This window comes from Nesoenas mayeri (genome assembly GCF_963082525.1).
Source record: "Nesoenas mayeri genome assembly, chromosome: 4".
NCBI classification, from domain to species: domain Eukaryota; kingdom Metazoa; phylum Chordata; class Aves; order Columbiformes; family Columbidae; genus Nesoenas; species Nesoenas mayeri.
Genome location: NC_137540.1, coordinates 43,947,470 through 43,973,176, shown reverse-complemented (window position 1 = coordinate 43,973,176; position 25,707 = coordinate 43,947,470). Strand labels below are relative to the sequence as shown.

Below are 25,707 nucleotides of genomic sequence, written 5' to 3'. Positions count from 1 at the left end.
ACAGTTAAGAGCTTTACCTGACCAAGAGATTTCTAGCACATTTCAGGGCTGAAAGAAAGTAATATCTGAAAGTCAATGCAAAATCTATTGCAATGTGCATACACTTTAATTTCCTCTTTTCTTTAATATATCCTTTAGTTTACTTTTTGTGTATATTCCCTACACATTAGTTTACATAAAGCTGGCATCTACTTCAAATACATTAACTCTATTTTCTGCTCCAGAACGCAAAGAAGTGTGAATGGCAATACACAGACTAGTCACTGACAGAAAACTGATCTTTTTTCACTGAAGGAGTGCTAAAATATGTGGACCTAACTGCAGGCAAAACAACTTCACAGCATAAAATGTATAGCCTAAATCTGAATGACCCAAGTGTATTTCAATTAGAATAACTGAAATGCAGGTAAGTGCAGACACAAGCCAAAATTCTATGCACAGTTACACAAATTGTGCATTCAGATGTGGGAAATGCATAGGCTAAGAGTTCCCATTTGCAATTATTAATACAATTTGTATGCAACTCTAGCATTTAGTGGATGGCTGACCTTTTTAAGTGGACAAAGAAAGCCTTGCCAAAAGGAAATTCATGGAATTAGCAAGATAACCTAAACAGAGAAAGAAAGTCTAGCCAGCATTTTTCTCCAGTAGAAAAATCTTGTTACTGCAGGACAGGCCACTTACAAATACCACAAGGCTTTGCCTCCCGGAGGTAGAAGAAATGGGAAACGGAATGGAATTAACCTTGGTGCTATTTTTGGAAAGGTGCAAATAACTATCTTCTTGTTTGTTGACAGTTCTGACAGCACCTCTCCATTCCCTTGCAGGTCCACGCTGCTTGCAGGAACTACTCACACACCTCCTACCATGAGCAAAGGATTCAAGGACGAAATGGAACAGCAGCGAATCCGAACTCTGAAAAAAGGATGACAAGTGTTTCCTTCCACAGGTCTTATAGATGCCCTGAAGCCTGCTTGATCTCTAAAACTGGTCATAAGCCTGAACTTCTTTCTTTATCAGTTGCCTACAAAGGCGTTACACTTTTCATTGCTTTGATACAGCATATCTGAAAGCAAAGAGAGAAGCAGAAAATTCCAATGAAATGCAGAGTTTTGGTTTTACCTGGCATTGGCTCCTTTAAGGTCACAGAAGTGTGAGAGTAAAGCTTTCACTACATCATTGCAGACAACTTTAACTACATCAATGTGACTCAGCCTCTGTCGCAGCTGCTTGGCAACCTCCCAGAAGTCTTCAGATAGCAGCTGGTACAGCCGCCCTTCATCTCTGCTGAGGTGCCCATACCAGGACAGGATGTAATCTCTATAGCTGTGGTCAAACACTGAAAGGAGAAACAAAACAATAAATAGCAAAAACTGCAAAAGGTGACACATCAAGATAGGAAAAACATAGCCATCCACTCTTCTCCTCAAAAATTAGATGAGTAATAGATTTCAAATCTTCTTCTCTGGGTTTTAAGTTCTTGCCAAAGAAAGTAAGGTTAGCAAAGTTCCAGAAATCTGCACCTAACAGGTTACTGTAGGTCACTTTGCAAAGCAAAGCCTGTAAGTGGATTTGCTCAGTCAGGTTACTAGCTATATACTAACCTCCAACTAATACCTGTCTCTCAACAGTGGATTTGGTTATACAAACTATCATATAATCTGACCGTGGCTAGGCTGTTGCAGACTGAAAACAGCCTTTTTTCATAGGAATTCAACAGTCTCTACTCCAAACCCACAGTTAAAGGGGGAGGTGGTACAATTTTTTTATTTAAAAAAGTCATATACAGTACTGATGAACACTGCAGAAAGTACATTATAGGATCAGAAGAGCTAGAGATAAGAAAGAACAAGTGGATTAGTAAGACAGCATGAACTTCAAAAATTACGAGGTATTCCAAACCATATCTACAAGCAATAACCAAGATTACTGTAATTACAAGTCCCATGGCAACACCACCTTCTGCCATTCTGACTTTTATTTTTGACATTTGTCTGCTGCCAGTTTTATTGATGTTTCACTACAGCAGATGTCCCGGGAGGTCTAGGAGGGAGCAGGAGGGCTCAGGGGGCACGCATGAGCCATGTTTAGCAGTTACAACAAGACGGGGAAAAAGTTGGAGTAGAAGGGTCAGTTTGCATCTACCAGAGGGATAACAAAACAAGGAAGGGGAAAATAAGGCACGTGCCTGATGATCTGAACAGCTTCTTTACTAGACATTCTGATTTCCGACTTTTTGTATCAAAAGTACATCTCATTTGTCAGTGTGAGCCTGTGGTGCAAAGTAATTGTGTGACCCCACTAGTTCTTACTTTCCACTTTGATAGAGGTGGTTTGTTTGGCAGCTTAGCAAGCTATAAAAAGCTCCCTGGCACTGCAACAGTGAACTAATAACATACTGACAGCAGAACAACTTAGGCTGAATACTTTTGCCTGCCTGAAATACCAGCAGACATCATCCAATAAAACATTCTGAAAGAAAAGGCTAAAATTTATAAAAGTTTCTAGTCAAGTGCTTCATAAATGAACTTCCTCAGCTTTATAAAGAAAGAAACTGAGTCACTTCATCGAGTATGCTGAAATAGAGAGTTAAATGCCTTTTGCTAAGTCATTTCAAGGCTTTTAAATTAATTATTAATTAAATAAATAAATAGAAGTTTTTTCTGATCCAGAAGAGAAAAAAATATGCAGAGCCACATTGCAGGATGGGTACTTCCAATGTTGAAACATATCCAATTTCATTACTTTTCTAAAATCATATTTTATTGAAAAACTCTCAGCACAAATAATACAAAGTGATAAAAACAGTTACAAAGGTAGTGGTTTTCTGATAAGCAAGCTGAAAAATAATCCCTTGATACACTGAAAAGCAAATGGGAACAGCATTTTAAAACTGAAGTTTATTACTTATCTCAAGTCTCCCATCACAAAACACATTAATTATCTATTTTTCCACAGCTGTCCCCAGGTCCTTCTGCAATCACCTTTTCCTTACAGCTTGGTTACTCTCTTCTGTTGCAACACCTGAAATGCTGTGGAAAGCTGATCACAGCACAGATTCTTCCCTTTTATCTACTGTGTAAGAGACCCATAATTTCTCAAGTGCATTCACAACGCACTGCATTGTGGTATTTGTTATCATCATTACTGGTAAACAATGATTTTTTCAGATTTCCTTACAGACACTCTACCCTTTGCAAGGGTGCAAAGTAGCATATTTCAATGGCATCTTTTGCCTAAGAAGCCAAGTCATGGTATAGACCTACGGATATCAATTGGGTGGACTCTACAAAACAAGAGTACAAGAGTAAAACTTCCATCTCAACCCCTTAGACCACATTCTCTTTCAGAATACATATCTATTCCCACCAATCCTTAATTTATAACTGCATTTTTAGGCAACTCCTCTATAAAATGAGTTCTGTTCCTCGTTCACTCCATAATCACAATCACATCCAATGTTAAGTCTCTGTGCTCTGGTAAAATACAACATTCAAACATATAACAATGCTAATTAGTAAAATACTATGACAGTTCAACTCTTGCAACTTTACTATACTCTCAGTTGAAATACCTGGAGCAAGACCTATTATGGTGGGAAGACTCCTGCTGAGACTCAGCAAGGTGATGGTACGGTTCTTCATCTAGCTGCATCAACATAAAAGAGCCATAAAATCTAGCAGCAGTATCAAACTAGAGACAAAAGATCACCTATCATCACCAAAAATTAAGCCATGCAATTATGACAGACTTCATTTGTGTTTCTCTGCCATTTACACACTTTCAACAGCTTCAATGGATTATCCCACTTTAAACCATATTTTCCTGCACCTGCCTTTATAACTCTCTTGCTTTATATGCTTTCTACAGTTCCCTTGTCACTTTTGAGCCTTGTTACCCTTCCTGCATCACAACAGTTCTCTATAAGAATTGCGTACTTTAGTGCCCAGAATGTATGCTCAAAAGATAGCTTTTATGCCTTAAAAAAAATTATGAAATTTTAAAAGGACACAAGCCACAGACACTAAGCAGACACTGCCTCAGCCACGTGTGTCATCCTGGCAATGATGCGCTGCTGCTGCTTTGGTTACATGCCTATCGATGCAGCTGGTGCCTCTTTCAACACTCTAAAGAAATACAGAAAATAAATGTAAGAATTTTATAGAGCACAGCTTGCTTCCTTCAGTGGAGAAATCTGCTCATAAATCTACTCTCATTATTTTTACACTGTATGTTCTCTAAAACATTGAAAACAACTGCTCAGAAGGCAAAAAAGGAATAAAAAGAAAAGCAGAACACACTTTCAGGACAATAGCTTACTACCACTAGCTCAGCTGCTACAAACACGAAATAAATTCTTCGGATCAAACCAGGTGCAGCAACAACAATGCGTCTGGTGCAGAACTGTAGAAACTTCTACTGGGTTTTCTAAATTAGTTCAGAAGATCCAAGTCCCCAGTTGTTATAAGCTGATTAAAAGTCACTTCTGCACAAACATGAAGCTGAGCCTCTTCCATTACTCTTAAAAGATTGTAAACTGAGAGAGTGTTGGAAATAGAGAGCCATGCTTGTACTGAGGTTAGTGAGGACACCCCTCCAGACCTTTCCTTCATTCCTAACTCCACTAGGTCTACAGCAACTGCTACCCCCTCTTCTTCCACATTCATTCATTCAGAAGTTCAGCAGCACCCCAAGAGCCAGTGGGTCAGAATGGCTTCAAACCTGCCATTTACAGAGTGTCACTTTAGACAGGTTTTATGCTGCTAAGATTCATTACCCAACTTTATGAAAAATAACACAGAAATCTGAGCAACAAGGACTAAATACCTACCCATTTTCACAAAGCACCATTAAAAAAACCAGATAAGAAATATTCTCCCTCTGCAAATGCAGGCACAGACTTCCAAGTTTCAAACAAGAAGTAAATACCTTTTTCTGAAAGCACCAGAGATACCAGAACCACTACATTAAGTTACGGTCAAATCCAAAACTCTCCTGTGACTACAAGAACAACAGAAGAGAAGGTGTAGCAACAACATTGGCTTGAGTTAATCCACACAGCAAGCATTGCAATCCATAAAATAGAAATGCAACATTAATATGAATTGTGTAAAGTGCTGGATCAAGAAACCACCAAACAGTCAAGAAGTATTATTGTAATCCTGTGCTACTACAGCACTCGATTTTACATGCATGATACTGTTATCATAAGCTATACCCAAAAGAAAAATACTTTCAAGAAAAATTTATCAGAAAAATATGACAGACTAAACCAGTGTTACGTACCTGACAAGGAACAGTTCTACAGAAGTAAAGTTAAACACTTAGTTATTTGTTAAAGCTACCGCTTGCCCCACCCTGCCAAAAGCCAATTCAATTTAAAAAAACAAACCAAACAAACCACCATCAACAAAAACCCAACAAGTGCCTTATTTTCGTCCTCAGAAAATCTGCCTCAAGTATTAAAGCCACTATGTTGAAGTCCCTAAAAATTACTAACAAATACTCTGAAGATGGAGCTCTATCATTTCCAATACATCGATTTCTAAATTTGAAGAGATAAAGGCCATTATTCACTTAATTGTATTTTAGATTTTATTATGTTTTAGCTACACAACACAAATCAAGATGAGGTTTTATACTTAACATTATTTATTGAAGTTTCCCATGCTCACTAAATCTTTATTTAGACCATGAATGAACAAATGCTGTGCAAATGCCTGGACTTCAGTGAATGGGAACCTGCCCCAGTCACCACCAACAGTGATTTATAGATTTCAGTTCTCTTGTTAAAGTTTGTGCTTAAAAAACACTAGCACTTCTTTTACTTGCATTTTACAAAATTATTCAAACTCTACAAAACGGACATGTTTAACTGACCAGAGGTTATCATTGTGCATAAATGGACAGCCCCTGTGCAAAGGGATTAGACCCTGACAGTCTCACATTCCACACCATTTATTTTTAATTAAAACTTTCTTGACATTTGCTTCTTTAATAATCATTATGAATGTGCAGGAAAAACATGTAAAGATGTAAAATAAGAGAAAAAAATGTGTTAAAAAGATCTAGGAAACACATTAAAAATATCAGGCAGATTTCTGTTCAAATAGTTCTGCGCATGTACCCTTGGCCAAAAGTTCTTAGCTCCAAATGTTTGAAACCCAGTAGCAGAGAGAACATGAATTCAAATTAAATCTTGCTCATATTTTGGACTCAACTCATTTTTGGAGAACTGTGTGTGGGTAAAAAAAAAAGACAGCTTTTCAAATAGGGGCAGAAGCTACTGCATTCTTTTTTTTTTCTAAATGTCAGTGTGTGGATCTTAAGTTGGGAAACGAGACAGGGAAAAACTCCTGTAAAGGCAAGTCCTGCCTTAAATCCCTGAGTTCTTCTAAAGGGTCAACTAGAACACAGACAGGCAAGATCTGATCCACAGGTACAATCTAATTAAATTCCCAAAATATTTCCAACGAGGTCACCTCAACACAGGGTTGAAGAAAGATAAGCCACTGTGAAAGATGAGGTGGCTCTCTGGCATTAAATATTTTAAGAGCTAGGAAATACAGGATATGAATAAACAGTTTTCACAGCAGAAGAATTTCACCAGTGGAGTTCTGCTGGGATCCATGCTACGGCCCATGCTGTTTTCCTTACTCGTAAATGATCCCGTAAAGCAGGTAAGCAATACAGAGACCAGCCTTCCTGGCACTACTAAAGCAGTAGAGATCAAGTCTGCCTGTGAATAATAATAAAAAGACCACAGAATATGGGACAATAAAAATTAAGGATGAAATCCAGTTCCTGGGAGACTGGCTACACACACAGCAGGTAACCCTGACAGCTACAGCCCTCAGCCCAAACCGTGTGCTGAGCAACAGCAGCACAGGTCTGACGGAACACAGGCTCTCTGAAGGGACACAATCCTAAACTACCACCATATGACATGGGCTGAAAACATGAAGTTATTACATAAGCAACAGGAAGCATTAAAAGGCTAAAAGTATTTGTTAAAGTGGGTCTTTTTTTTTTTTGCATAAGATAAATGAAGGGCAAACAAGAATCAAATCAATTTATCAAGAAAAAGCATGAAAAAATACTGAAAAATCCCCAACATTTCAGTGTTAGTCATTCAAGTACTGAAAAAGGGACTCAGGGGTTTAAAACTAAAACACCTGTTCTTTCTGCCATATTCAACAAGGAAAACCTCTTTATACCATTACACTTGTTCTGGTTTTGAGTATTTAGATTTAATAAAACACACCACACAGTAGAAGGGCCAATCCACAGCTTTCCCTCACCTTGTATCTACAGCTTATGCTAGTACGCTGTAATTAACAATGAAGTAGCACTCTGTATCACCATCCTTTTATATTACTCTCTTGACAATGGGAAACAGGAAAGAAGTTGAGAACTGAGCTGTAAACCCACATAAACACAATTTCCTTCTTGGTGGTGCTTGGTGACCAACATTGTATAGTAGAAGGAAAACTCCCAGCAACTCTGTCACACCGGTTTTTGCCAGACGAGAAGCTGTCCAAAATACAAGCAACTATTATCAGCCAATGACCATCACAGGAAAACTATATAAGCACCATAACATTTTTAAATTTATTGAAACAAGACTGATGGTTGCAACGGAAACAAGCTCAACTCCTTCAGTTAAAACTAAGGATGATCACTCATCTCTGTCCTTCCATCCACATTAACAGACTGTCATGAGAACATCAGGAAAAATGCAGTAAAACTCGTGACAGCTAGTCAAGCGAGACACACCACAGAACCTCAGGAAAGATACTCTAAACTCAGAGAGAAAAGTCCCCACAGACTGGCTGTAACACCAGTAAAACTCGGGCATGACTCGGGGACCAGCCAGCAGGCAATTTGGGAGGGATGCAAGGTAGTCAGCAACTACTAGTATTAACCAAACTAACGGTATTAACCAAAGGGCTGTCTCTTCATAACCAGCCATAGCGTTTCTGAAATTAGGTGATGCTGGCTCCTCTGAAAATGTTACCTTTCATCTCTAAGGTAATGTAAATAAAATCTGATTTAAAAAAAAACACTGCCAAACCCCATCAACTGTGATAATCTGACAACATTACTCAAAACCTAAAGTGGTGGTATGAGACTGAACTGGTCCCCAAGATTAAAACCTCAGGAGAACTGAAAGTCTCTGAACTAAACAAATGAGACTATTTAAAGCATTTTATTGAACAGCCTATTAGATCTAGACAGCAAGAAGCTGGCTAAAACTTCTTGTATCTACAAATACTTTAATCCTCATAAGTTTAGGATTGATTAGCATTGGAGTATGGCAATAACGAAACAGAAATGCAGACAGTATTTTTTATATCGTTAGTAATAAAGTTTTATTTAACCATAAACTTGTAAAACTTGTAAAAATCATTTATAATATGAAGACAACTACAAATTTCTGAACTGCCACAGGACAAGGAACACGTCTTGTCTATTTTCAGGCAGACCAATCATTTTACTCTAATTAAAAAAAAAAAAACAAACATCATTTATTTTTGGTACTCAGTATCTAAAACTTAAGTTGACTTGGACACTTTCTAAAACCAAAAAGTTTGCTCAAGTCTACATGTGGTAGAGTGAGAAGTACAGTCTCATCCTTGTGAAACTGCATAATGGAGGAGAAGCTGGCTTTGTTAGTCACTACAGTCTGGAAGGAATACAACCAAATCTGACAGGTTTGCTCTCCAATATTCAGAGTGAAAATGGAAAGTAAAAGCTACTCTGAAAAGAAATAGGGGAAAGGCAAGTAAGCTGTCACAATAGAAGGTCCTCAACTCAAAAATGAATCACTTCAATATTGGTAACTTACTTTCAGCATTACTGAGCAAGGATGGACTCATGCATCCAAGTGAATGACCTGCAGGATAAATACCTCAGAAGAAGACGGCTCTGTATTTTTTACAGACACGAGGTACTCCTACGCACACGTAACAGGAGGGAAGCGTAACACAACTACTTTTCCCACAGTATTTCACAATACTTGTTGTCTGTCTCCAAATAACCCACTACCTCGAATTCTGTGCCGACTATGTCAAGGCTTCATTTCAAATTCCAAAGCACGCTATCCGAAATATAAACTACGCATGTGAGAGAATACAGCAAATAACTTGGCCGTGCTCATTTCATATGTGTAATATTTAGATGCTACTTTCCTTTTCACCTCATCAGGAATCCTATAATCTGACTGATTCCAGATGAAAATGCTGCCTAAAAACAAATTATGATACAACGGTTCACCTTCACAGAAACATGACATAGTATATAAAGTGTTCTAATTTAATGTGATACTGTGATACTGTAATGTTAGCTACATATCCTGCTAACAGTTATTCATAAAAGTAACTTTAAAAACATCACACATCCCACAAAGTTTTCACAAGACAACCAACCTGTTTAAAGCAACATTAATTTTCATACATACTTTCCATATGTGGGAAAAAAAAAAGTAATAGTGCTGCAAAGAAATCTTAAAGGAAAAAAATATTCAAAATTAGATAGAATATTTACAAAAAGACTGAAACAGCATCAAATTTTATGAATATATTTTAAACGTACACAACTCTTCATATGTTTTCTTCTTTTAATATACAAGCTAGATCTTCCCCCCAAATCGTCTTTAAGTTCCAATCTAGCATAACTTTCAAAGTAATAAAACAAAAACTTTTTTGCTTCAAATTCTGACACTATCCGAAGTTCTACAACATTCTGTACTATCAGGAGTCAGTTAAAAGACATGTGTGTAGTAGTAGTTACTCTTTATTTTAAAGAATTGTAAACAGGATATTTTAAATCCATATGATCATAGTTCACATTTTACAATCTAAATCCCAATGACTGTACTGGTGATCCACAGATTTCATAGACTGTATCAGCCAGAAATACAAACGCTGATTTTAGATTCAGTTTTCATGGCAAGAACTACATTAAATGCAAAGACTGTTTGCAAGAGTCTACAGGATTGATCGGTTGAGGAAAATCCAAAGAAGAATCTTTGAAAAGCTTCCCTTTTGGTTTGTGCGCAAGTACTAAGGACTCTACAGTAATGTATTTCTGTAAAACACAGACACTACAATAACTACATACCAGTTACACTGCAAAAACAACATCACATTACCTACTACAGCAGACCTCTTGTGAAGACAAAGACCTTGCACTTTTATTTTATATCAAGGAAGAAGTCACGGTCATATTCTAATATCCTGGAATATTGTGCAGTTTGCTAAGAGGACAAGAGATATTCAGAATCTAATGCTATTTTGTTCAAGTTAAGACTCACCTTCTTTCAGTGCTTTATCCATGTTGTGAGAAATGACCACTCTCTTTGACTGGACTGAATCAGACCGATTATTCTGAAATGCAAAGAGAACATTCATCATAAGAAGAAGGAATAAACCAAAAATGACAAAAGAAATAAAACTGGAATTCAAGGTGAGAGTACTATATCATTTGGATTTCATACAAACATTGTCACCCCGTATGATTAAAACAGATGAGTGTCAACTGTCCATGAGATTATTATACATTATTCATTAAGCACATATTAATACCCATTGTCGTTTATTGTACGCTGTACAACTTGCTCAATTATCTCAAGTTTGGGTTTTTTGGAAGAAGTGAGCTGTTATCCATTTGCAATTCAATGCACTGAGAACAGGACATGCATTTAATAAAACAACTGGAATTCTTCCATTCAGTATTTTCACAGCTTTAAAGGATCTCAAATAGACAGCCCAATAGCAAATAGAACAACTTCATAGCCAACTGTGATGATGGACTTCATTTAGTGTCATAAACCACTTTTAAAATAAAAGCAAAACTCTTCAGTCTCCTACAGTAATTTTCATTCACATTCTTTTGGGCTTTCTCCTTTCAAAGACACTTCTGGCCACTGCATTTTATGCTGCTGTACTGTAGAAACATCTGTCTATTTTGAAGTATTAGCTCTTATAGTGTTCAAACAGGTAGGTAGACCAAGAAATGTTTTTCAGGGTGTAAACAAAGACCAGCAATTCATGCTGACCTTATACAGAAAGGAGTGTAGTTCAAATCAGAAATAGAAATTGTCCCCAGTGCTACTCTGCTTACTTTGCTCCCCTTGATGGGAGCTCAGAGTCTCCTTGGTGAGGAGACCAAGCTTCAGAAACATCCAACGTTCACCAAATAGAGAACAAGAACAAAGTTTAAACTGTAAGGGGGATTTAAGAAAAAAAAACCACTCTTTAATGTTTTTAAAGGTAGCATGCCATTATGTCAGCCAATTTGCAGGCTAATACTCGGTGTATTTTGGTGTAACATGTTTTCCCGCTACTGCAGATATATGCACATGGAGTCTGGTAAAGCACATCTAACAAGACACGGATGAAGGAGTTTAAGGACTACCACAACAGCAAAATAAAGCTCTTCAGACTCACACGCACCTACCACACAGCATTGCCACAAATACTTTGCAGGCCTTGAGTGCCCCCTTTCCACTCACGCTTATTTTGTTACAGCTTTGGGGCGAGTGCATCAACACCTCCTAGACTTATTCCAGTCACTACCATGGCTGTGGTCTTCTAACCATTTTCTTCCCAACTTGACAACACTATCAATGGCAAAGAGCAGCAAGATTTCAGCGTGTTTGCCTCCATTTGCAGCCTGCTCTTACTACCAGAATGATAGTTGAGGAGGAGTAAAACCAGAGCATTATCTGAATAGTAAACCACTACAGATTTTCATGGCCCCTTTCACTTGAACACGATGCTGGTAAAAGCTAGAGCCGTACCCACCTAAATGGCTGCAGAAAGTATTTTTGCTGTTTAGAGGAACACCTAATAACAATATTTGCAATGCTGCAATACATCACCTCTGACTGCTAATGCTGCCGTGCTTCCTCCACACAAAGCTGTGTTAATGCTAGTCACACAATTACTGGAGGATTTTTCTGCTTTATTTGCAGCAGGAAATTGCATGATTCATAACCACTCCGACTTAAAAAGAGAAGAGACAGACTCACAGAGACATTAAACATCCCAAATACATTTGGGGAGGGGCAAGGGATTCAGAAAGCCCTATTAAGCAAAGTCACTCAGGTCTTTCTGTGAAGAAAGAGCTCCTGAACATGAGGCCACAATCTTGACTGAAGCTCTATGCTCAACAAACTCCATCTTCCTTAACCCCCATGTTACTGTGCGCATCCTACAAGACTAAACTTTCTGTTAAACCCATTCCTATCTTCAGAGAGGTCGGTAACCTCAAGCCCCTAACTTGGGCAATCAACAGTTCCCGTTTGCACCTCGTTTGCAGGAGTGGTTTTGTACAGCCTAAACATCAGTAAGCGCTTTCACGAAACACTACCCAAATTAGTCCTTTCCAAACTCGTTGAAGCACAAGCTGGGATAAGAAAATTATAAAAGCTGAACTCTGCTTCACCTCACTACCTGCCTCTGTTCAGGACTTCTTATCAACTGAGGGAATACAAAACAAATGCCTTCAGATGGGATCCATGGTTGCAAGTAGCTCTCTCTACATCACCACACTACAATGCAATCTACACAGTTCCACAAAGAAGGAAACAATCCTTTTATGTTTCAATCTTGAACACTCATGTTAAGAACATGACAGACTATTGCCTCAGTGAAATGCTGCCTCTTAAATACAAAGATACAAATTCACATTTCAGCTTGCAAGAATATATTTCACTGACAGCATCCTTTATAGTTGGTATGTTTGACTTTGAAAAAGCACCAGCTTTTCATAAAAAAAAGGAGTAGCATCCATGTTTGGCAGGGGAAACTTCAAGTAAAACAAGTGATCAAAAAGAATATAAAAGGTAAGAAGTGAATACCACCACTGGCAATGATGATTTTGCTGCTGCGCAAATGTAATTACTGAAGAGCAAAGGAACATAAACAGTATACCGTATTTTCTGAGAAATTTTCCATACTCATACCGATATTGCATACAAGACCATGAATAAACTGAGAGAGAATTGCAGAACAAGAAATAAACCTTGTTTAAAAACAATATTTCAACTTTGTTTAGAAATAAACTTTCAAGAACAGATGAGACTCTAACATTTGAATAAATGGGAATTTTTAAATGCATTGGAGTGATCTTGGTTGGGTTAGTTCAGGCATAAGAAAAAATAATTCAGAGAAGACCTTACTGATGTCTCCTACTACCAAACAAGAGGGTACAGAGAAAAGGGAACCTGGCTGTTCTTGCAGATGCACAGGACAAGAGGCAAAACTACTTTAATTATGAAGCTGGTCAAATCCCAGAACGGGTGGGCTGAGAGGCTGTGGAGTCTCCATCCTTGGAGATATTCAAAACTCGACCAGAGAAAGCCCTAGCCCACCTTACCTAGTTGGACCCACTCTGGGCAGCAAGGTGGACTAGATCCCCTCCAGACATTCCTTCTAACCTGAACTATTCTGTGATTCTTGAAGATACCTCAGAGAACTGTGAACTTAATTTAGTGACTGATAATGGACCAGATCTTAAATTGCCTGCTTATCAAACTCCTGTTTCAGCCTTACAAACTTGCATTCAGCAGAATGAAGTCTTCACTCTTGTTAGCTTATATCTGCTTTTAAAACATTCTGTTTCTGTGACAACAATAATGATGAACTAACTAAATAAGCGGGCACCACCGAGTTTGATGACAGACGGCAACAAACACCTTAAACCCAACAGTAACATGGTAACATGGGTTTACCAGCACCTGTGATAACCGAAAGATTTCAGAAAATTCACAGTCCAAACTCAGCTCTAACAACAGAATGAAAACTCCAACAGATTTCACTGTAAGATTTTCTTCCCACCCCTGCCTCAAGTCAGATGGAGGGTGTATGCAGAGAACAGGTTCAGCTAGAAAGCCTAGATTTGAATATTTTCACATTTTTCTTCATGTTGCTCATCTAAAGGAAAATGGTGCTACATTTCATGAAACAGTTGGCATAACCCTGACTGAGCCAGAAATGTTCATAAATGGATTTAACAGTCAAAGCTGCAGCTTCTCTAGCTTAGATGTTCTTTCATACTGATTGAAGCCTAGTATGTTCCCATTAGTCCTGACTTGCTCTATCACAGCTCCCAAAAAATGGGCTTCATTCTGCAGAGTTTATTGTTGAAGAATGTCAGAAACCAGGCTGAAACTTCAATAAAGCTTGACAAAATGACTTGAAAGAGCAGGGTGGAGCACATTTGGAAGGCACATGCAAAGAATGAAGTTGCTAACAGGGAGGCCTGTTTCCTGGAACAGCTGAAGTTTTCCCCAGTTTTGACTTTGTTTATAGGCTGAAAAAAAAGAGGATGTGTGCATTTCCTGGAGAATTCTAAATAACAGCCATTGTTTGATACTTTTGAGAATTATTTCAGATGCAGACAACAACAGTCTGAAAGACCCAGGAAAAAAAAGGCAAGGCTGGCATTGAGCCTGAAATTTTGTCTTAGGTTCAACCTCCAACAGAAGCAAAAATGAAGTTAATGCCATTTCTTAGTTTAAACGATTTAAGTAATTTAAAATTAGTTTTGAATAAAACAATAAATGTTAAATGATAAATTAAGGTGTTTCAGCAACTACACTGAATAAACATTAAAGCATTGAGAACACAGGAATACCTTCCACCATCAAGAAATCCATCTGCAACACTCTGTCATCAAATGCAATTCTTAAAACGTAACAGCAGAAAGCCAGGCACATGTTACAGGCACGCCACACACAGACTTACTCTGCTATGCCATTAAAGCCAGAAGCAGAGAAAAATTAGCAATTATTTCTATTACATTAACTCAATTAGAATAAAACTAGAACAGAGCTCGGGACAGACCCCACAATATAAATGGGCATTGTGCATGAGATGCTCAGTTTATTCACTGATCTAAAAGGCAAAGACAACATCTAATTCAGCATACAAGAACCATCCAGTTCCTCACAGCCACTCGCTCCACCTACTGCTGCCCTATTAACTTTCTTCTTTTCTTTGTAAAACATCTATTGACTTCAGATTGGAATTGGATGATAGAGTCACAGCTTCAAATAAAACTCCACTGAACTCTCCATAAATTCAGCTGTAACTGATCTGGATAGAGGTTTTCTTATAGTCTTAAATATTACTTCAAATTATGATGCAAAAATAAGTCTTCTATTCACAGAAGAGTTAGTATTTTTAATTAATACCTATAGTTCTATTTTAGATTACAAAGCATGTATGTATTTGTCACATTAAGCATTAACGTACACATATTAAGGAATACCATAACTACCCATTTAAAAAGAATCAACATACTTAAAGTATGTTAATCCTATTATGTTAAGAATCATTATCTCAATAACATTTTTATAAGATCAGCGTATCTTATTTCCACTAACACAGTGGCTTCTGGAATATGTAAACTGTGTTCATTATATGGGGATCTTCTATCTTCAATGTACCACAATCAAAACTGACAAAACTGTGGTGGTATAGAAACTTTATATTCAGGGCAGAACTTCCTTCACTTGAGATTTCATATAATACTAGACAGATAAGAATATGAAAATGAAACTTTTCTCAGGTAATACTTCCATTCCAAGCAGTACAGCTAAGAAATAATTTGAAATTAAGCATTTCAATTTCTGCTCAGCAAGAAATACAGCATTATTCTCTGGTGGGATCTTTAATGTCACCATCAAAAGGCCTATATGAATTCTCAGGGTATATGCACAGCCCCAGCCTACTGAGCATCTCTACATTCTCCTCTTCTGTTAGAAACAGAGAAGAACCTATGGTCTACACTTCAAGGCCAAAGGAGCCATATGCTGTGAAAACTGAATTGCTGCCAAGCCAGAAAAATCTGCACAGGCTCATTTCTCAGCTGCAGAGGCTCAGCTTGATGACCAGAGAGGAACTCCTGCCTTGCCTATTGCTATCTCCCCCCACCCCCCCCCCATGACTTCTCACCCTACAAATGTAGGGTGTTCTATCTTTAACAGAGCATCGCAAAACATGCAGAATTAAACTTGTTCTCTTTCACTGTGCTCAGGAGGGGAAAAATCATATAGAATTATTGATCATATAACTCTCCCATGGACACAACAAAAACTTGTTCCCCTTACAACTATAGAATTTTTTTTAATCATTTAACAAGGTGGCAGCTTGGGAAATTACATAGTGTATAAAGGCATAACTGCCTTTTTCTTGGGTAAATTTTGCTGCTCTCCTTTGCAGAGCATGAGGAACCAAAACCTGTGGCAGTAAGAAGGAACATGATCAGATTTTTTTTTTCAAAATGTTTCTGCTACGTGTGTACAGTACTTTCAATCCCAAAGCATATCTTGAATGTAAGAGGTTTTCACTCTTGACCTTGCTACAGAGGTTTTGGTTCCACCTTTAAGACTCCCCTGCCAGAGACTTGGACAGCAAGAGCCCCCTGAGCCCACCATCTGTCTTCCTTACTGACTGGCCATGGCTCCGTTATCAGAAGTAAACTGGCTCCCCAGATACATTGTCTGTCATAAAACACTTTAGAAAAGCGAGGAGCAGTCTCTACAAATGTAAAAGTAGCCTGATCCACGGCAAAATATAAAATGTCAATCTACCACAATGTTGAGAAAATTAAATGTCAAGCACAATACAATGCAGAGCTGAAGACGACACAGGATACAAAAGAAAGAAACAGAAAGGGTTGCATGACAAAACAATAAAACTCTAAATATACATGGTGGACAAAAAACTGCATAGAAAACTAAGTCTGCTCATCACTAAGGAGTTATGGGACAAATACGTGAGACACTGAATCTGAAAAACATTTCATTTCCTGAGATCCGTCTCCTGTGAGAATAAAGTTATCACTTCAAAGTTACACCCGCAGGTAATCAACACATACAGTCCTCATAGAACTTCATTTCTGAAAAAGGTTATAAATCCATAAGGATAACAGATATTCCACAGATCTCTAAAGATAAACTGTAGCAGAAACGTCCAGACTACAGGCCCCAAAGTGTTGCAGGCCCCCCACTGAACTGAGCATTTGAGATTCATGCAACATTACCTTAAAATTTTTAAATATCCCTGAAATTGGAAGGCAATGCTATAACATCTGTTGATTATTTTAATTTCAAGACCTGCCTAACAGTTAATTCACCCACATCATCAGAAGCTGTTAACAAGCCTATGTAAGAAATAACACTAAAACTAGAAGTATTAGACTCTCAGTTCTGTTAAAAACAAAACTTAAACACATCCTCTCCTTTTTAATCCAGAAACAAGTGATAAATTAAAAGAATGGCAGTAGATCAGACTATTTGGTTGCAAGCCCATGAGGACCTAAAACAAGCACAGCAGAAGAGCAGCAAGCAGAGACTGTAATGACTGGCAGCACTAACAGTAAAAATCCTGCAGTATCGGAGCTCTAAATACTCCGTAATGGAGCAGAGAATGACCATGGAGCATGCTTGGCTTTCGGTTGATAAAGATCCCATAAACACTTCTGAGGGCTTACTAAGGTGTAAAGATCCAAGACTGCAAGTTAGGAAGTTTCTTGTCTCCCTCACAGCTGCTTCAAACTGCTCATCACCTCAAGAACTGCTTTGCATCACCCTTGAAACTGTTGCCCACAGTTGGCAAATCTTCCACTCCCTACAGCTGCTGGGGCTGCTGCCAGTTTACCTCCACAAGTTCCATCGGTGTGAAAAGTCCAAGAATGAAGGAAAATAAAACTGGGTGTCCTTTCTCTCCGCTTCCCTTATGTTCATCAAAAAGAGCAGAGCACTCTGCTTGGATACCACGGCAAATTCTCAGCCTAGGTTAAGTTGTCATCTCATCTGAATCACTCGGAACACTTCCAATAATCCCACTACTCATCCTCCTATGGTTTAAATAAAAAACAGTACTATCTTCCAGGACCCAGAGATTTCAACGATTACATGATCCAATGAGAAAAGACTTACCCATGCCCTCCCATTAATGTCAGATTCATAAAGAGTCCATGATCAAGGACAGAGCAAGCCTTTAAGAACATAAAACACGGTCACATTTGTCTCCCTCAGAGCCAGAAAGAGTAAACTATTTCTGAAAACAGAGAGCTACTGAACAGAAGAGAATGAGAGTGATCAAATACGTCAGGAGCTGAGTTTTCAATAAATACTCAAAACTGTTGGCTACTGTTAGTCATAAGAAACTAAAGCCAGGACATTACAATAAGCTTACCCTTTTTGCTGGCAAAACACACATTTATTACTTTTCTGGTAGTACTACAAGACAGACTAGGTAGATCATTCACTATAAAGAGAACCACGCATTTAATCTGAATTTTAAATGCAGTCCATAAATCTAATAAACTAATCCTCAGATTCTGCATTATGTAAATGAAGCTGATAACCCAACTCTCTATCATTCAGAGTTTTTGCTTTGAATCAGAGTCAAAACACTATGCTGAAAAGAAAACTCTCTTCTGCCAGTTTTTTTGGCAGAGAAACAACTCACACTGGAAACGTGGGAAAATGTGTTTTCCATCCCCTTCCCACTAACTTGTTAACATGGCTCATTGTATGAGTCAAAGCCATCTCCCCTACAACCACACAAGCTAAAAGCCACATAGGGAGCAAGCTTGAATTTAAAAGGGTGACACATGTTCTAACCCAGTCTATCTTCCATATGAGCAAGTCCACTGATACTTGAAATGTGAAAATCCCCTTTGAGACATACATTTTTACAGATTTACAATTGGGTCGCCGTGCCTTTTTCTTATCTGCATTTTGCTGTCCTCTTCTACCACAAGTAACCTTAACCTAAAACAGCTCCTGAGAAGTGCTGAAAAATACCTGACAATAGCAATAATGTACAATTTCAAGGTGTCATTCGATTCCCACTATCAATGGAAACTACTTCCCAACATTATTAATGCCTGCAAGTACTTAAATTTTTAAGTAAAACAGTGTTATGAGTTGCCTGTACACCCTTCTTCCCTTCTCTTTCCAATGAAAATATAAAAGAACACAGGAAGAAACACATAGCTTTATGCAGAAGACTGCCCAGACACACTTTGCAATCAGAGCTCTCATGTACAGCAAGACTACGTTGAAAGCATACTTCACTGAGGGGATGTAAACTGCACACCTTGCTTTGCAGTTCTCAGCACATTTCAAACACTCTTGCTGAGACATCTGACTTTTATCAGAAAGTCTTCACCTTTCAAGTCCCAAAAGGGTTACACAAACAATATCTGGGACAAAGCACAGCTTCACATTTGGAAAGATGGATTCTCTAGTAGCCAGTTCAAGCAAAATGGAAAAGGCACATACCTCGCTATTCTGAAGTCTGAACTCACCACATAGCACATCCTCACCCAAGTTATTCACTTCCATGAACAGGTCCACAGAAATCAACAGCATGGAACTCACATTGTAAGTGCTTACAGAATTGAGAACTTAAAAAAACTCCCTTTTTTTCAGTACAGCATAAAGAACTCTATTCAAGTCTCTTTGAAGTTGATCAAGAGTACTCCCACTCACTTTCCCAGAGCTGAGCTTGACTCCCACTAGAGTAAATATTTATTACCAAATACTTAGTGTTTCTTCATTCTTAACCTCAACGTGAAAATCACTAAAAGAACAAAAAATGCATCTATCTGCCTTGAGTCATGTACATACAACACATGCAGAGCAAGATGCCAGCCATAAAATTATTTCCTAAAAAAAAGGTTTAAATTATTAGGCCAACAGAGGGTTCTTCCCTATTCTTGAGGAAGAGACATAACAAGGTTGAAGAAATTATAGCTTTACAGTCATCATACTACTGTCTCCCAGAAAAGAAAAGACAACAGGATCACAAGGCTCTATGAGAAATGGGAGAGTAACAACTGAATTATAATAAAGCGATGTAAATACAAAAGGATGATGTATAGTAAAAAGATTAACCTACAAATTTTTCAAATATAAATGTATGGAGGAAACTTTGCAATAAACATTTTAGTGAATGGCCTACATTTCTATATGCTGCTTATCTAGACACTATTATTTTCTTCACCTACACGTTGCTGAAGCACTAATTAAGAAATCAGCTAAACATATACAAAACTGTGTTCAAAAAAGTACATCAAAGAGCTTTGTGGCCCTGAAGCCATTTTGTATCAGAAAGAAATCAACAGAACTAAATTGAAGGCATGAGAAACCCAAATAAGATGCCTGGAACTACAGCTTCTTTTCAACATTCCCTTTCATACAGCCAGGTTAAATTTTGAGAACAGTGCAAAGAGGGAAGAAAGACAAATTTTAACTGGATCACAGAGAGGGTAAAGAAACGGTCCCAGGAAAAGGACTGCAAGCAGGTACTGCTGCTTTAGCAGTGACTTTTAAGTAACGGATTTCAATTCCCTTCTGAAACAACGAACTCATACCATAGAGCTACAATAAATCCAAACACCACATACTAGACCACAGAAAGCAAGAGCAGGTGTGCACTATTTACATAAACAAATCCAACAAACGGACACAAAAGGAGAACATCTTGAAGAGAAACAGATAGTAACATACCACAAAAAGATGGTGCATGTGGTTTAGTAACTGAAGTGATAGTTTTTGTCTCTGGACAGTTCTACTTTCTTTCCTGTTCAGTGGTCTTATGTGTTATGTTTTTCACAAAGGGAGAGAGAAAGGGAGCAATTTTTTTTTTTCTTCAATTCTTGGCTTCCCAAATTAAATGGATTTTCATTGTCTGGCTCTTCCACAAATCTGGAAGTTGCTCCTCATTGTGGCAACAGGGAGATTATAGTTATTAAGTTCATATAAAGATTTTTTTGTACTATGTATACAATACGTTCTCCTAAAAGTAAATTAACGCTCATCCACATGTTCAGATACTAGCACATAAACACCACTGGAGCTATGGCATTATGAGTGAAGTATTTAATCTTGCAAATCTGAAGGCAAAAGGAACTAATTACTGATGCATTTTTCTTTTATCTGTTTTGTTGTTGTTTCTGTTGTGTTTGGTTTTTTTTTTTTCCCATTTGGTGTAAGGTAGTTGAATGGTGAAATGCAAAAACATATAGTACTTTACTAACAAGGTGCTTATGCATTTAATTCATATTTGTTCACAAGCACTCCTACACCAAAAAACAGCTGAACAATCCCTAGCTGTACCCACCTAATACAATACATACAGGGCAGGTACCTTCTGCTTATGACTTGTAGACTTCTCGCTTCCCCTGTTCCCTCTTCTAATGCTTGTACACACTATTTATTTTTCACTCCCTTCAAAAAGCTGAGTATGATGTTGAGTCTTCAAAGCAAAGAAGATTTTAAAATAGTCTACCCAGAAGACAAAATGAGTATCACACACACACACTGCCACAAACAGATCCTGAACACACTTTTGAGAGTTGTATTATTCACTGAAGTCACCAACCCCCATATCTTCAACTGACAATAATGTTCTGCCAGATACCATTATGCAGGCCTAGAAAAAATATTGCTCACGAACACAGGTTCTTTCCCTCTCTAGGTCAAAGAACAGAGGAATAAACCACTGCTGCAGGTCATTAGCCAATTTGATTAGCAAGATGGAAAGAAGGCAAACTATTTCAGCGAGTGATTTCTCACAGGTTCTCTGTCCTGCCAGCACTCTCTGCTTTCTGAAAACTCAGCTGCATCGACCGCAACCCAAAAACACAGAAGCAACAGGGTCATCTACTTGCTACTAACAAGAAGAGCGCATGTATTAAATGCAATGAACTGGGTCAGCAGAACAGCTAGCCTGTACACCAAGGTGGCACAAATTATGCTCCTTTTTCTTTGCAAAGCACTCTTGGGTACCCTCCATGACACTACCAAAGTGAAACAGTACTTACGTGGTACTGTCTGCTGCTGCAGCACTTCACCCTGCTAAGGTCTATGACTCAGGGGTGAGGGGCCATGCACGCATCCCTGTGACCCATGGGAAGAGCAGGAGCACAAGCAGACCTTCATTTTCAGCAGCAGGTTTTTTGCACCTATCTAGGATCAGGTCTGGGGTGTTGGATGACTTGATAGGGAGCAGGGGCATGGATGGGAGGAAAGTTATTTTGACCAGCACCCGCAGTCAGTCTCCAAAAACCTTGTGCTACCAGTCCCATTCAGAAGAAACCAAAACAACACTCCTAAGCAGTGAGCTACAAAGAGCACATGGACATGAGTTAATATGTTTTAGATGTACAGAAAATAAATTTGTTTACCTTTTGCACAAGAGGTCTGCAGCTGTTTGAGAACACATTGGTACCTCCTTAAGGAATTATGATAACACTATCTAAAGCTGCCCAACTTTAAAGCACGCATTTAAGCAAAGCTACACTGGCTCTTTGGACACGTCTCCCTCTTTTACTAATGACATTTCAACTGAAGCAGCAGAAAATTATTTGAGACACAGCCAACAACAAATTGCTATATGAGCGTTCCCGCAATCCGAAGGTCTCTCTCAGAACAAAGTCTCGGTTTTCCCTGCCAGCCTGCTACCGTCCAGCACAACTTTTCTCATATAAAGCGCCGACGAGCGCAGAGAATGGGCAGGCTGCTGCGGCCGCGGGAGGACAGCGGGACACCGGGTTTGGGTGGCCCAGCACCGGAGCGAGGGCCCCGTCACCCCGTCCCCTCCTCCCGCTCTCCCGCCGCTGAGAAGGGGAGGGCGCGCCGCCCCGCCGCCCGCCCCGCTCCCCGCCACCACTTACCACCGTGACCCGCAACACCGGAGCGGCGGCGGCGAACTCCGGCGGCGGCAGGCGGCGGCGGCCGCGACAGACGAGGGCGATCAGGGTGCCCAGCGCGGCAGCGACAGCGGCGCAGCCCGCGTAGAGGGTGAGGCGGAGCAGCAGCAGGGCCAGGCACGGCGGCCCGCCGCCCCCCGCCTCGGCCCGTTCCTGCCCCAGGTGGACGACGGACACAGCCAGCAGCCCCAGCCCCGCCGCCAGCACGAAGCGGGACGAGCCGGGATCCTCGTCCTCCTCATCTTCCGCCGTCTCTTCCTCGCCGCCGCCGGCCACAGCGGCGGCCGCCGGAGCGCTGCGGCGGCCGGCCTCACCGCTGGGGCCGTGCGAACCCGGCGGGCCGGGGGAGGCAGCCCCCGCCGCCTCGGGCTGCCCGGCCGTACTGCTAGCGCTGTCGGCACCGGGGAACATGCTGCTCCTGGCGCCGCTGGGAGCAAGAGCATCTCCCGCCGCGGCAGCCCCCTGCGAAGGTCGCCGCTCTCGGGCCCCCTTCTCTCCTCCGCCGCCTCCTCCGCCACCCGCCGCCGCCACTGGCACCGCTGCGGCCGCCGGGGGAGCCGGAGCTCATGCCCGGCGGCAGGCGGGTGCGCGGCGGCCTGGCCGCTTCCTGGCGGCCCCTGAGAAGGCAGCGCTGCCCGCCGGTGGGCGGCGGGAGCCGAGCGCCGTGGCGGCAGCCGGGGAGGCCCCGCTGTGCCGCTCCGTGACCGGGAGGGGGAGGAGGCGGAGGCGGTGCCTGGCGGGCGGGCGGGCCGGGGACATGTGCGGCCGCCGCGCCGCCCCGCGGTTGGGACCGACCGTCCTGCGCCGGAGTGGGCTCCGCGGTGCTCCTCTGTAGCGCGGCGCACAGGCCGGGCAGCTACTGCGCTCGGACTAAACCAGGAGGGGGACGTGCTGCCCTGCGGGATGCCCGCCCGTTGCGGTGTGGAGCAGGGACCCGCGGAGAGCTGGGGACTGCAGGCCGCGGCGCTGCCCAGCGGGGCCCGGGGTGGTCTGGCTGTAGCACCGAGGTCCTGGAGTGTTTCTGAGGTCCAGGCCCCCTCATGAGTAGGTGCTGTACACACCCCTCTGCCTGTACCCCTTTGATCAGCCAAGGGAAACCATAAGTAACTGTATTTATTATCTGGAATATTATCTGGAATATTGTGTCCAGTTCTGGGCCCCTCAGTTCAAGAAGGACAGGGAACTGCTGGAGAGAGTCCAGCACAGAGCCACAAGGATGATTAAGGGAGTGGAACATCTCCCTTATGAGGAAAGGCTGAGGGAGCTGGGTCTCTTTAGCTTGGAGAAGAGAAGACTGAGGGGCGACCTCATTAATGTTTATAAATATACGAAGGGTAAGTGTCACAAAGATGGAGCCAGGCTCTTCTACGTGACAACCAACGATAAGGGGCAATGAGTACAAACTGGAACACAGGAGGTTTTATTTCAATTTGAGAAGCAACTTCTTCACAGTGAGGGTGACAGAGCACTGGAACAGGCTGCCCAGGGAAGTTGTGGAGTTTCCTTCTCTGGAGACATTCAAAACCCACCTGGACATCTTCCTGTGTAACCTTATCTAGGTGTTCCTGCTCTGGGAGGGTGATTGGACTAGATGATCTTTCAAGGGCCCTTCCAATCCCTAACATTCTGTGATTCTGTGTGATTTCAGATATAAAAACTTGATAGAACAGCAATTTAAATGATATAACAGAGATTTCTGCCCAAACCAGCCCCAGTACCCCAGACAAAGCCTGCAAGCATTCGCATCACTACCCCCACCTCCTCTGGTCTGATGTTTTATAACTGCTTGTGGCAGATTCTGACAACAAATTCCTCATATGGCAAAAGCTCTGCCATATTTCAGCCATGCCTGGGATCCTTGTTCACCTTGCCATAGGTGTGGTGCAATGACAGGTTCACAGCAGCTACCAACCACAGCCAGAGTGGGAGGCCTGGTTCTCTTCAGAGTAGGAGTGAAAAGACAATTCTTTCCTTGAGGAAGCCAGACGGTGCAAAAGTTGATTTATAAGTATGGATTTCATTTTAAGAGTAGTATCCCATTGGGAAAGTTAAACACTGCAAAAGTGTTTACATGTATTCAGACTTGTGGGAAACACTTTTCAGATTGCCACTACTCTATGCAAAATAGCCCTGAATGTTACCTTTTAAACAATGGCTTTTGGTGCTGGAGTTCAAGGCCTATTGATTTATTCGCATTCTGTAAAATGTCTGTATACAAAATTATTTCCATATACACATGGCGTTATCTGTTAGCGGTTTGCATAGCAATGTATTTCTTCTCAGAATCCCAAAGTAATTTTGAAGTGATTTTAGCTCCCATTTCAGTCACTAATGAAAAGAGACACTGCTCCTTAATCTGATCCAAAGTCCTTACAGTAACTTAAATACTATTTTATTACACAGTTTATTCTATTTAGTGGATATTCAATTGCACAAAGACCTTTTATATGCTAGCTCAGACCATTCACAGTGTGTCCAAAATTGATTATTTAAGTAGTGTGACTAAAGGTGAAAATCATACCGTAACAGTGAAAATACTAATGCAATAACAGTCCATTGCCATGTGAACTACCATGTGCCAAAAGATCTTGATGCTTCACCAAAGGGCTTGGGGAACAAAGTTTTTTCAATATGCCTGATCATTAAGACCAACGGAGAGTGAGTCTTTCAGAGTCTGAAAGCTTTTGGATAAAGCCCAACATGCCAGAAGGTTTCCTATAACGTTATTTTATTCTCATCAAGCAGAAAACAAAAAGCAAAGATCCATCTCCCAGCACACACTTTATTCCTCAAAGATTTCAAGAAATACAGGGCTTTGGACTGAGTTCAAGATCTATTCTTGGATCTTAATAAAGATCCACACAAGAAACCAGACAGTGTGTGTGGAGGCCTTCTAGTGCAAATGCATTCAGGAAACTGCCTGGGCCTCTGTCAAAACTACTTAAGGGAGCTGAATTTTTAAATTAA

General features: G+C 40.5%; 1 protein-coding gene across 1 annotated transcript in view; it reads right to left on the bottom strand.

The window, feature by feature from the left end:
- Positions 1-22,939, bottom strand: part of SNX25 (sorting nexin 25) — a gene marked incomplete at its 3' end in the record, with an annotated part of 84,757 nt that extends 61,818 nt beyond the window's left edge. The window contains exons 1-3 of the mRNA XM_080344120.1: positions 22,705-22,939; positions 10,316-10,388; positions 1,123-1,339 (exon numbers count right to left, since the gene is read on the bottom strand). Of these exons, the coding sequence (XP_080200246.1) occupies positions 1,123-1,339; positions 10,316-10,337 (239 nt within the window). The 5' untranslated portion in view covers positions 10,338-10,388; positions 22,705-22,939. The remainder of the gene's footprint in view (positions 1-1,122; positions 1,340-10,315; positions 10,389-22,704) is intronic.
- Between the last annotated feature and the right edge of the window lie 2,768 nt (positions 22,940-25,707).